This window comes from Bubalus bubalis, chromosome 3, assembly GCF_019923935.1.
Source record: "Bubalus bubalis isolate 160015118507 breed Murrah chromosome 3, NDDB_SH_1, whole genome shotgun sequence".
NCBI lineage: Eukaryota > Metazoa > Chordata > Mammalia > Artiodactyla > Bovidae > Bubalus > Bubalus bubalis.
This window is the reverse complement of record NC_059159.1, coordinates 124,370,503-124,382,828: the sequence shown is the minus strand read 5'-3', so window position 1 is coordinate 124,382,828 and position 12,326 is coordinate 124,370,503. Positions and strand designations below refer to the sequence as shown.

Sequence of the window (12,326 nt, the reverse complement as noted above, 5' to 3'; positions counted from 1 at the left end):
CCAAAATCACGGCAGATGGTAACTGCAGCCATGAAATTAAAAGACACTTGCTCCTTGGAAGAAAAGCTATGACAAACCTAGACAGAGTATTAAAAATCAGAGACATTACTTTGCCAACAAAGGTTCATCTAGTCAAAGCTATGATTTTTCTAGTAGTCATGTATGGATGTGAGAACTGGACCATAAAGAAAGCTGAGCACCAAAAAACTGATGCTTTTGAACTGCGGTATTGGAAGACTCTTGAGAGTCCCTTGGACTGCAAGGAGACCCAACCAGTCCATCCTAAAGGAATCAGTCCTGAATATTCATTGGAAGGACTGATGCTGAAGTTGAAGCTCCAATACTTTGGCCACCTTATGTGAAGAGCTGACTCATTGGAAAAGACCCTGATGCTGGGAAAGATTGAAGGGAGGAGGAGAAGGGGACGAGAGATGATAAGATGGTTGGATGGCATCACTAACTCGATGGACATGAGTTTGGGTGAACTCCGGGAGTTGGTGATGGACAGGGAAGCCTGGAGTGCTGCAGTCCATTGGGCTGCAAAGAGTTGGACATGCACAGCGACTGAACTGAACTGAAAGAGCAAAAGGGAAATACAAGAGTGTGCAGGGCATGATCTCAAGTCTAAACATTGTACTAAATGCAATGTGGTGTCCTAGACTGGGTCTTGGAACAGAAAAAGGATATTAATGGAAAAATTGGTGAAATTCAAAAAAGTGTGTTGTATAGTTAATGCAAATGCATCAAAGTTAATTTTAGTGTTGACAAGCATCCAGAGGAAGGGTACGATGACAACATGAGGGAAACTGGATTAGGAATATAGAGGAATTCTGTGCATTATCTTTGTAACTTTTCCGTAAATCTAACATTACTCCAAAATGAAATTTTCATTTTAAAAAATTACATGCACATGTATTTATTGGGTCCAAGAAAATCCATGGGAATTCTCCTGGGAGAGACCCTGGGAATCTTAATAAAACTCCCAACCCCTCTGCCATCACTACCCACAAGCCTACAGAGGGCCTGGCACGAGCCAGAACAAAGGGTCTTACCGGGTGTCTGGTACTCTGGGGTTTCCAGAGGAAGGCCTGTAGCCATGGGTTGGGATGGGACGTGGGGCCTGCGTGAGGCCCCACATGAGGCAGTTAGTTCCCTGGACAGCTCCTCAGGCTTGATTAGAAGGCTCCCTAGCTGCTGATGGGCCAAGGAGAAATAAGTGGGGTCTACATGGTGTGCTTTGTGGGAGCTGTCCAGACTGCTTGCACTAACACCACAAACCCAAACCTTCGCTTGACACTCACGGATTTCTGGGATCAAGGTTCTGCAACTTTACCTTTAAGTTGTATGTGTTTACAATGCTTCCAGACACTGGAATTGTGTCCTGACTTCACCTTTTTATATATCCCCACTGCTGGGTCCTATGTCCTATAAATGTGCTCTTGCTTCTGATATCCTAGAACTGCCCACGACTTCCTCCAAGCCAGGTCCTATCACACACCCAGTTCCACACGCTGCCTGAAGACACTGCCACTATACAGTATGTCCCAGCTGTGGCCAGAAGCATCAAAGGACGCATTTTTCTCCATGTGCTTGGCCCCAACTTTCCACTCCACTTGGGCAGCAGCCAGATCCACATTCACAGCCTGTATGAAGGATGTGCTGGGGCAGAAAAGACATCAGCCTAGAACTCTTTCTGCATTTGGTTTGCAAAAGTCTAAGCGCTTAGGGGAGTCGAGAGCATTGGTGAGGAGCAGGCATTCGAGGGACTGGGCAGAGAGCCCTGGGGAGGAAGAGGATGCTTTGGACCAGGACTCCTCTTCACCCAATAGAAAGGGGCTTGGGAAGGGGTGGACAGAGCAGGGTGGGTCCCGGCAGTGCCAGCAGGTGGGTCCTGCTTCCTGGTGGCACTGCTGGAGCAACTACAAGACCCAGGTCTCTGGAAAGAAATGGCTGCCTGGATGGGAGAACTCAGGGGCTCAGAGCAGTCTCCTCAAGATTCCTGCATCCAGCTGTGTGGAGGCAGCAGCAGTTGCCCAGTAGCACGTGTGATGCTTTTGAACTGTGGCATTGAAGAAGACTCTTGAGAGTCCCTTGAACTGCAAGGAGATCAAACCAGTCAATCCTAAAGGAAATCAACCCTGAATATTCATTGGAAGGACTGATGCTGAAGTTGAAGCTCCAACACTTTGGCCACCTGATGTGAAGAGTCAGTTCATTGGAAAAGACCCTGATGCTGGGAAAGATTGAGGGCAGGAGGAGAAGGGGACGACAGAGGATGAGATGGTTGAATGGCATCACTGATTCAATGGACATGAGTTTGAGCAAACTCCAGGAGATAATGAAGGACAGGGAAGCCTGGTGTGCTGCAGTCCATGGGATCACAAAGAGTTAGACACAACTGAGTGACTCAATAACAACGTGTGTGGACCAAACACTGATGATCAGACTCCCCAGGCTTGGCTCTGGGTGGGATTCCTTAGCTTTCTGTTGATGGGCAAGATCCCCAAGAAAGACTAAGTTCTGCCCACCTTTATGAACAGGGACTCAATGTCAGAAATAAGTGAAGTCATGCGTGTGTGTGCTAAGTTGCTTCAGTTGTGTCCAACTCTTTGCAACCCCATGGACTATAGCCTGCCAGCCTCCTCTGTCCATGGGATTCTCCAGGCAAGAATATTGGAGTGTGTTACCACACCCTCTTCCAGGGGATCTTCCTGACCAATGAATCAAACCTGCGTTTCTTATGTCTCCTGCATTGGCAGGAGGGTTCTTTACCACTAGCGTCACCTGTGGAAGCCCAAGTGGAGTCATAGAAAACAACAAAAGCACTTTTCCTTGTGTTGAGATTTTTATCCACCTTGTAAATTTCATGCTTGCATGAAGATGTGGCTGCACCTGGGGCAGGAGATGCCCATCCTTGTAGAATCTCTCTGGCTTGAGTTGTGTAGGGTCCTAACAGTCATTAACATCCTAGGAGAACTTGGGCTCTTTGGTGAGGTGATGGGAAAAACCTGTATCCCAGAGTGACCAGGATGAAAGGGACCAGTGAGGTGCATGGCTTCCAGCACATGAAATGTCTCTGCCCTGCAGGACCACACAGGTTCCATCCTGCTGCTGAGGGTGGATGCTACGGACTCCCAAGGCTGTGGGCTTCCAGGATCTGGAACATTCAGCATGCCCTCACCAAGCAGCTTATCATGGATCAGAGCTGGTGAACACAGGTCTAAGCAAAGCATCTGTCCACAGCCTCTCACCGGTCCCTTGTCTGGTGACAGCAGCCTCCTTACCAACATCTGGGCCTTCAGCTTTACATGCCTCCATCCACGCTCCAAACTGCAGAGCTGATGGAGCCACTCCATTCCTCACTGCCCTCAGGAAAAAGTCCACCCCCTGACCTGGCTCCCTGCCGACTCCCCTACTCTCCTCTGACCTCACCCCTCGCCACTGCCTCCTTCCAAGCTCTTTGGCAGAGTCACACTAAACTTCTTTCTGCAGCAAATGTGTCACATTCCCTGTTGCCACTGGGGCTGGGACACCCCAGAACATGGACCCAGGTGACCAGCCCAGGGCCAGAGAACTGGGAGATGGCCTGGTCTGGAGGACAACACCTCAAGAGAAAAGTCAACAGTAAGGACTCTGCCTGCCTCCCCCATGGACCCCCAAAGGTGCCCCTCCCGAGAGGGCCCTCCCCTCCTGCTGTACCAGATGGTGCACAGATGGTCCAGTCGCTTTTGCTGCAGGATGCTCTGGTTCTTCATCATGGTCTCAAGCTCTTTCTTCACAGCCGGAGGAGTCTGGATCCTCTCACTGGCCATGAACTCACTGGGTGTCCAGACACATTGGACCATGGACAGAAGAGAAGGGGCAGGGTGGGTGGGAGAGAAGGCATGAGACTCATGGTAAGAACATTCAGCACCCTGACACCACTCCCAACCCCTTCCCCATATCCAGGCCTCAGGGATACAGGAAAGGAGGGAAGAGAGGGAGGGAGGGTGGGGGAGGGAAGAACAGAGGGGTCGGCAGGCACAGCTCAGGTGTGGGTCCTGACTGCTGCCTCCAGCTCTGTGACCTTGGACAAGTCGCCCCTTCCCTGAAACTTGGTTTCCTCTTCTGTCAAGGTAATGACAATACCTTCCTCAAGTGGTACTTATGAGGACCCCGCCAGATAATGCGAGCAAAACCATTAGCACCATGCCTCACTCCTGGGAAATGCCCAGTAAATGTCACCTCTTCCCATCACTGTCCATGATGGTTACTGATGTCTGAACCTCCCAGATCCAAGCCCAGGCCTGGACCAGGTACTTTCCATAGAGCATCTTGTTGATCATCACCGAAACCCTGTCACCAGTCCATCATAGTATCTGCAGACAAAGCCTGTGAATGTTTAAGCCCTTGACCAAGGTCACAAAGAAAATACAGGGGCAGTCAGACCTCGGTACACTTCTCCATCCATCCTAGAGTCAGACTCCGGTGGTCTCCGTTTATAAATGCGGGTGGACAGTGGGCCTCCTGCCACCACACCTACAGCACAGACAGATACTCTCTGGTGACTCTAGACATCTTGGTTCCAAGTGTCCCTTTCTTAGCAAAAGAAAGCCTTCTTTGCTGGCCAAAACCTCCATGGCCTTGTGTCAGTATTAACAAGAGTGCCACCTGATGGGGGAAGCTTGGAGATGGCCCCTCTCTTCACCCTCCCTCCCAGGAGTGAAACTTGCTCCCACAGGGTGGGAAGTGGCCCAAGCCTGAGGGATGGCCATTCTCCTTGGCCCAGTAACAGTAAAGAGTGGACAGTGGGCGGGTAATCAGGCTAACATTTTCAAACCACTTGTACAGTGGGCTTCAGCTAGTAAAGAATCCACCTGCAGTGCGGGAGACCTGGGTTTGATCTCTGGATTGGGAAGATCCCCTGGAGAAGGGTAAGGCTACCCACTCCAGTATTCTGGCCTGAAGAATTCCATGGACTGTATAGTCAATGGGGTCACAAAGAGTTGGACACGACTGAGCGAATTTCACTTTCCCTTTTGGGCTTCCCTTGTGACTCAGATGGTAAAGAATCTACCTGTAATGCAGGAGACCCAGGTTTGATCCCCAGGTCGGGAAGACCCCGGAGAAGGCAATGACAACTCACTCCAGTATTCCTGCCTAGAGAATCCCATGGACAGAGGAGCCCGGTGGGCTATATACTCCATGGGGTCACAAAGAGTCGGACACGATTGAGTGAATAACACTTTCACTTTCAAGAAGATGCGTATGAGAAAATGTGTATGAAGAAAATAAGATACAAATCTACACATGCAGTATGGGTCTAAAAAAGCCTGGAAGAAAATAATACCAAAATATCAGCTGTGCTTCTCACTGTGATGAGAAATTAATGGTGACTTTTAATTTTTCCTTATACTTCTATCTATTTTGACTCTAAGGAAAAAAAAAAAGCAGCTATTACTTTTACCATTAGAAAAAGCAACCACATTTTAAAGTAATGACAAAGGGAGGGAGAACGCACTCTGCTCACTGACCCACGCTGGCGGGGGCGCAGGGTGGGGGTGGTGGGGGAGAGTCTCTGCGGTGTGGGCAGCCACTGACCGGAAACCCTGCACCAGATACTCCTTCTTGAGAGCCTTCCAGGCATCCATCAGGCCCTGCCAGCGGCGGTGGCTATCAAGCTCCTGCTGCAGCCTGGCTTCCATCAGGTTGACGAACAGCTGGGCGAGGGCCCTCCGGTTGCCCAGCAGGGCGTGGTTTATGATCTGCGGTCACAGGTGGGCAGGTTCTAGATGGAGCAGGGGCTCTCCAAGGTCAGAACAAGGCTCAGTAGGAGAGGGGTGGTGGGCAGCTGGAGAGGGCCCGGGTGAGCTGTGGGCTGAGTGCTGAGCAGGGTGGTGGGAGCATCTGAGGAGTACTGGGGAGGGGAGGTCACTGGGCACTCAAGGAAGCTGCCCGGGGTTCAGCAGCTACAGACAGTGACAAGGGTCTATCCTGAAGGCTTAATGGTGAATCCTGGTCAGGTGAGTTTCAACCCAGCTCCAAGGCCATCTCAGACTGTTTATAAAGGTGATTCTAAATTCATTAGAGTTAAGCACTTCAGCGGGCTCTCAGTGTCTAGCTGTTCTTTTTATAAATTTGCTCCAACAGCAGAATGCTCATGTTACCAGGGACCAGTCACACATGGTTGTGATGAGAACCAGTACCCAATGACCAAATAAGGTCAGAGCTAGAACACTCTTTAGCAGTCCTTCCAGCAGTCCTCACGAGGGCATGGCAGTGGAGATGATTCTTCACTGGGTGGTACTCATCTGCCATCCAGCCTCCACAGCCCCTCCAATGAGACTAGCCTCTCCCATGTCCCCAAGGGCTGGAACAGCCAAAAATGTTCCATACATGTCCCAGAGCCCTCTATGCACTGCCCTGGAGCAGGGCTGAGAACTGCTACACATAGCGGGCAGAAATTCCAGCAATGAAATTCCACTGGGAGCTGAGGTTTGATGCCAGCTGTTCCTAGCTGGGGGGCGTTGGCAAGTATTTCCTGAACCTCCATATCTGTAGCCATAATGTGAAGATGATGCTCTTCACAGCACAGGGTACTGCTGGAGTTAAAAGACATAGATGCACACAGAGCAAGGAGAAAGCACCGGTTGTTCCGTGGACGATAAGCCTAGTGAAGTCAAACGCTGAAATGTAACTGGGAGACTGCTAACTCTGACACACCTAATCGAGCAAGTAGTTAATTCAAAGTGAGGAACTCTTGCATGTCTCAAATGAGAGCCACTGCTGAGCCCTCTCATGTAGCCCTCCCAACAAGTACTGAGTATCTTGTGATACTCAGGTGCCTGAGTATCACTGTCCTCATTTTACGGACACGGAGTTCTAGGTGCAGCAATTTCGGGAGCATTCATGTCTGGACCGTGGAGGAGGGGTCTGTGCTTACTCCCTGTCCACGCTTTGTCCAGGACCCCAAGGCACACCCCTGCGCTGGCACCCATCTGTGTTTCTGAACACTGTGCTGCTTCTACTCTGTGTGCTGCCAGGAGGGCCGTTACCTGGCAAGCCCAGCTTTCTGCACCAGACCCAGAAACCCACATAAGAAAATGTGCCTCTGAATAGCCAGAAGAAGTGTCCTGTCATGAATAACATTGATTTTCTTGTTTGTCTTTTTTTTTAATCCCAAAGGAAGCATTTGGGGGAGGCTGGGGTGTGGATAGGGAAGCAGTGGGAACAGATCCAGAGGGGCAGGCGTGGTTCAGCAACAGGCACTGACAGACAGCAGGAGGACAGACAAGAACCACTGGAAAGACTGGACATACAGAGCGTCCTGAGGTCACTCATGAGTGCACACACCACCCTGAGTCCACAACAGCTATGAGACCATGCTTCTGTCACGTAGCACACATTATACTGCATATGGCAGCTGAGACACAGCCCCGAAGGTGCTCGCAGAATCAGCGTCGGTCAAACTGCTGACACTGTATTAGGTTCACTGGGATGAACATGGCAGGGAAGTACAAAATGTACTGCAGGGATTTCCACTGGAAGTACTTAACAAAGACTCTGGTTCTGAACTCAAGTGGCCAACCTGAGTTACTTGGAAATGTTACATATGAGAAGCCCATCATTGCTGAGACCCAGGCTCTAGGGCATCCTGTGGTCCTGCTTTTGCAGGCTGATCCTGTTCGTGTGAAAACCACTCACCATGGCTTCTTTATTGATCAGCTTATACACGTCGGGCTGCATGAGGTAGGAAGTTTTCTCTATGATTTCCACATATTTCTTCAACACGCTTTTTAGCTAGAAATGACAAGGCACCGCAGTGAGCGACTCTCTTCTCCTAGAGGACTGAAAACAGGTGATACCCCATAAATTGGACAAGTGAGAGTCACCCAGAGCCCATCTGGAGGCAAGCTCACTTTATCTACCCGGGAGAACTCAAGTGAGTGCAGTGTCTCATCCAGCTCCTTGATCTCCTGCTTCTGCAGCAGGAACTTCTCGGCCACCTGATCCCTCAGCTCCAACAGGGTCTGTGCAGAGAAGTTTGGGTTGGACTGTGAGAACGGGTAGGACACAGGGAAGGAGGAGCAGGAGCGGACGCAGGCGGGGCAGGCCCCACCATGAGAGAGATGCCTACTTGGATGGTGTAGTCTTCGAGGTTGCTGTCGTTTTCCACCTTTTTGAAGAGATTGTTGACATCCTCGTCAGACTCAGCCAGCTTTTTTAAAAGAAGTGCTCCTGGTTCCAAGATGAGAGGTTCCATTTCCTAAAACAGGCCAGGGAGGGCGAGGGCTGTGGTATCAACACCCCTGGGACAGGAAGGACTCCTCCCCAACCCTATAATAGGGAAGCACCAGCTGTGGTCCCCTCTCAAAAATAGTAACTCGTAACTAGACCTAAAGAGTTAAGGTTTACTCATTGTTCCCAGCCATAGCACGAGGGCAGCACCATTTGGGACACATATCATGTGTGAGCCCTTGTCCTCAGACTCACTCGGTCCTCATCACAGCCTGTGAAGTAGGTGCTGACCTTATGCCTGGCCCATGGTTGGAGCTCCACAAGTATTCATTAAAGAAGTGGCCAAAGAAATAATTCCAAGAGTACTTCAGATGAAGAAACTGAGGCTCAGTTAGGTTGTGTGACCACAGGCACAGAGCTCATGGTGAGAGCAGAGCTCACATCTAGTTGGGATGTGTTAGAAAAGTGATGAGCAGGCTGGAAGTGTGCCTTCTTGGTCCTTTGGGTCTACAGCCATCTCCCAGGATCCAGGGAATTCACATAGAAAGTGGAGAGTGTGATTTAGGGCCTAGAGATATGGACCCAAAAGGGCAAAAAAGGTCTCTTTAGGGAATATTCCAGGGATCAGTCTGGTTACAGACAAGGTCTCTGGAAAGGAATGGGGAGCCAAGTAAGGGTAGTGCCTAAGGGCAGGACGTTTGGCCCCTTGTTAGCAGGACTGAGCAGGGTGATCCAAGACTTGGCTTAAGCATCAGACCCAGAGTCCAATTCCCACTTGGCCCTTATGTGCCAAATCAGGCAGGACTTTCTGGGCCTCACCTGTAAAATGGGGGTTGTAACAGTACCTGACATATAGGGCTGTGCTCACCATCAGCACTTGCCATGAGCCATCCAAACATGACTCCTGCAATTCTGTCTACACCATTCCATCTACACTGTGGTGAGCCACTGAGGACCTGGGGGGAGGGGCAGTGGGTGCTGCACAGAGCCCACCCGCCCATTGGGATGGCCCAGGAACAGAAGGGGAGTGAGAGGGAAAATTCTCACCATCCCAATCTGAGCGATCTCTTCCTTAAAGCTCGCCAGGGCACTCTCGTAGCCCCTCCTCTTGGAATCTCCTTGCTTTTGAAAGGTGGTGCTGCTGATCCTCTCAGGAACTAGAGAACAAGAGAGGTGATGAGGCTGCCCTCAGAGCATCAAGGTGAGGTCAGAGCACCCAGGGGAAGACGGCAAGTGCCTGGGTTCAGGAGATGCCCACCCCCAAAGCAGGCCAGCAGTATCAGAGTCTTAAGGAAAAAGAAGGTGATCCTTAAGTGCTATAGGGAATTAAGTCTTGCGCATACAACTGAATGCTGGAAAAATGTTCCAAATGGTATGTATAGAATAGGGCCATCTAGGTTTTAATTAAAAGTTTTATAGAAGAAAATACATACACAGATAAGAATTACTGACACTTACCAGCACTTACCACTCGCTAGGTCTTGTTCTAAGTCAATTACTCCTCGGGATGAAGCCGAGAGGCAGGTTCTCTTTCCCTGTGCCCTGCTGTCCCTGAATACCTGTGGGATCCTGGACACTATGAGGTCTCTTGGGCAGTGGACACTCTTGGGAAGAGAATGCGTGCTACTGTGGAGGTGGACTTTTCACTTTCTGCTTTACCTCTTTCCTTTGTTTTTCTATATTGAGCAAGTACTACTTTTTTAATCACAAAGAAAAAGAGCTTCCATATCGGGATAAAGTCAAACTAGGGTAATGTGGTATGAAGGAAAAGAAAGAAAGAAAGTGAAGTCACTCAGTCATTTCTGACTCTTTGCAACCCCATGCACTGTAGCCCACTAGGCTCCTCTGTCCATGGAATACTCCAGGTAAGAGTACTGGAGTGGATTGCCATTTCCTTCTCCAAGGGATCTTCCTGACCCAGGGATCAAACCTGGGTCCCCTGCACTGCAGGTAGACGCTTTACCATCTGAGCCACCAGGGAAGCACAATGTGTGTGTGAAGGTGTGAAGGAAGGCAATGTCAGTTGAAAGATCCTTCCATGAAATCACAGAATATCGAGTTACAGTACACCCTTTACCAGCCGGTCTCATCAGTCAGTGCTGACTGCAGGTGGCCCCCTTCCTCCCCCAGCTCCCTGCAATGAGAAGAAGGTCCAGGGGAAAGGGTGACAAGGGTTCAAGGGACAAGGGTTCAGGGGACAATGCTGAGGAGAGGAAGTTCAGGGGAAAGACCCAGAGGACAAGGCTGAAGGGAAGAGGTTCAGGGGACAAGGCTGAGGGGAGGAAGTTCAGGGGACAGGCTGATGGGAGGAGGTGCGGGGAAAGATCCAGGGGAGAGGGTCCAGGGGGATGGCCTCCTATGAGGCTGAGCAGGACGACAGTGGGACCTGCAGGTGCTTCTACATTAGAGTTCCCAGGAGCTCCCCACGGAGCACTCTCTGCTTTCACAGCTGAACACAGGCTCACCAATGATGTCCGTGAGGCCCCGGACTTCTCTGGCGTCGATGGTGTTCTCACTCTCTTGAGCTTTTTCCTTTTTGGCTATTTCCTTTTCCCTGAGACACAAGCAGAGGAAAACACTGACCCTCACAGCCCCCTCACCGCCTCCTCCAGGGTAGATCTTGGTGTCCACAGAGACCCTGGGAACTGGCAATAGCCTGGGGCCACCCAATTCCAAAATGCCCCAAGGACGTGCCCCCAGCAAACACTGCCAGGGTATCTGCTGCCAGCAGACACACCACAGTCCTTAGATGAGAAGAAGGGCCTGCCTCAGAGAGCTTGCTCCATTCTGGCTGCACACTGAGTGTGGGTGGTGGGCATGAGCCATCTTCCACATGTGGAAACTGAGGGCCACTGGGGGGTTGGCCAGCCTGGGGATGCCGGACCAAGGCTCAGCGTTCAGCAGGCCCTCATCTGCTTCTTCAGCAACCCATTAGATGAGGCACCTGGGGTGACCCCATTGTCCAGGGTGGGGGATGTGGGAGGGAAGTCCCTGGACAAACTGGCCTTGGGATTCCCAGATCCCTGCCTGTGATGCCCAGGTCCATGATCCACAGAGTTTGGGTGAGGGAGGAGAAAGCTGGGACCCCAAGGACAAACTGTCTCAGCAGGGAGGACCATGATGGGTGAGCACAACCTCAGCTTTGGAATGAAAATCCTGGAATGTGCTGTCCACAGGATAAGTGCCCCAGAAATGCAGTTCTCAGCAACACCTGCTGTGCCTGGGGGCCCTGACATGTGAAGCACTTTCCAGACACTGTCTGATGCAGTCCTCATGTGCACCTACCACCAAGGGAGACTGCAGGGCAGCAGCTGATGGGGCCCAGGCTGACCCTCCAGAGGCGAATCTCTCAACTTTGTCAACCAAATGCCCCTGGACCAAGGCAGCTGCACTGCAGCCAGGGTACCCCGACTATGGGAGCTGCTTATGGCTCTGGCTTCTCAGTCACTTGCCCCGTGAACCTGGGGACTTGGTTTATGCTAGTGGTGATCTACCCGTACCCCGAGTTCCTCTTCCACTCACCCAGATGTCCTGTCCTGGGTGAATGAATGCACAAGTTGACTGGTTTAGCTAGCTGAATTTTCAAGAAGGGGACAAGGCCCTCAGAGAGGTGCTGATGCTGAGTTAGTGACCTCAGTCACTTTGAGGGTAGCAGGGCCCAGTTGGTTATAAACACATCTCTCTTCCTGGGCAGGGAGTTGTGCTCTGGATTCGCATCCACAGCAGAGTGGACCTAGTCTTCAACAGGAAGCTGGCATAATGCCAGAGCCCTCCATGAGAAGTGCCTTTCCTTAAATACTGTCCTATGGGTGCCAAGAGCTCCTAACTGATGTCATATCCAGTTATGGGGATGGTGGGTGGTTCAAGCCTAAACTCAAGGGAAAAGGGGACCCTCTGGAAGCACAGGGAGACTTCAGAAGACCCTGGGCCTAATGTCAGCAGAGAGAAGCCTTTCCTTTAAAGGATCCAGAGTTACAGTCAGGCTGCGAGACTGTCACCCTGGGAGATGGGGGGATCATGCTCAGGTCCCAGTTGTCTGTGCCTCTGGATCCTTGCATTGGGCATCAGGGACATGGGCTGGAGAGTGCTGATCTCCTGTCTGTGCGGCT

At 51.0% G+C, this 12,326-nt stretch overlaps 1 protein-coding gene across 11 annotated transcripts in view; it reads right to left on the bottom strand.

Moving 5' to 3' along the window:
- CCDC180 (coiled-coil domain containing 180) overlaps window positions 1-12,326 on the bottom strand; it is a 72,885-nt gene that overhangs the window by 40,264 nt on the left and 20,295 nt on the right. For 10 of the 11 annotated variants that reach the window (XM_044940055.2, XM_044940057.2, XM_044940058.2 and 7 more), the window contains exons 7-13: window positions 10,683-10,771; window positions 9,265-9,374; window positions 8,117-8,245; window positions 7,899-8,009; window positions 7,684-7,779; window positions 5,581-5,744; window positions 3,700-3,819 (exon numbers count right to left, since the gene is read on the bottom strand). In XM_044940055.2, the coding sequence (XP_044795990.2) occupies window positions 3,700-3,819; window positions 5,581-5,744; window positions 7,684-7,779; window positions 7,899-8,009; window positions 8,117-8,245; window positions 9,265-9,374; window positions 10,683-10,771 (819 nt within the window). Of the gene's footprint in view, window positions 1-3,699; window positions 3,820-5,580; window positions 5,745-7,683; window positions 7,780-7,898; window positions 8,010-8,116; window positions 8,246-9,264; window positions 9,375-10,682; window positions 10,772-12,326 lie in introns of those variants that run through there. The other variant, XM_044940061.2, reaches the window with a different exon arrangement.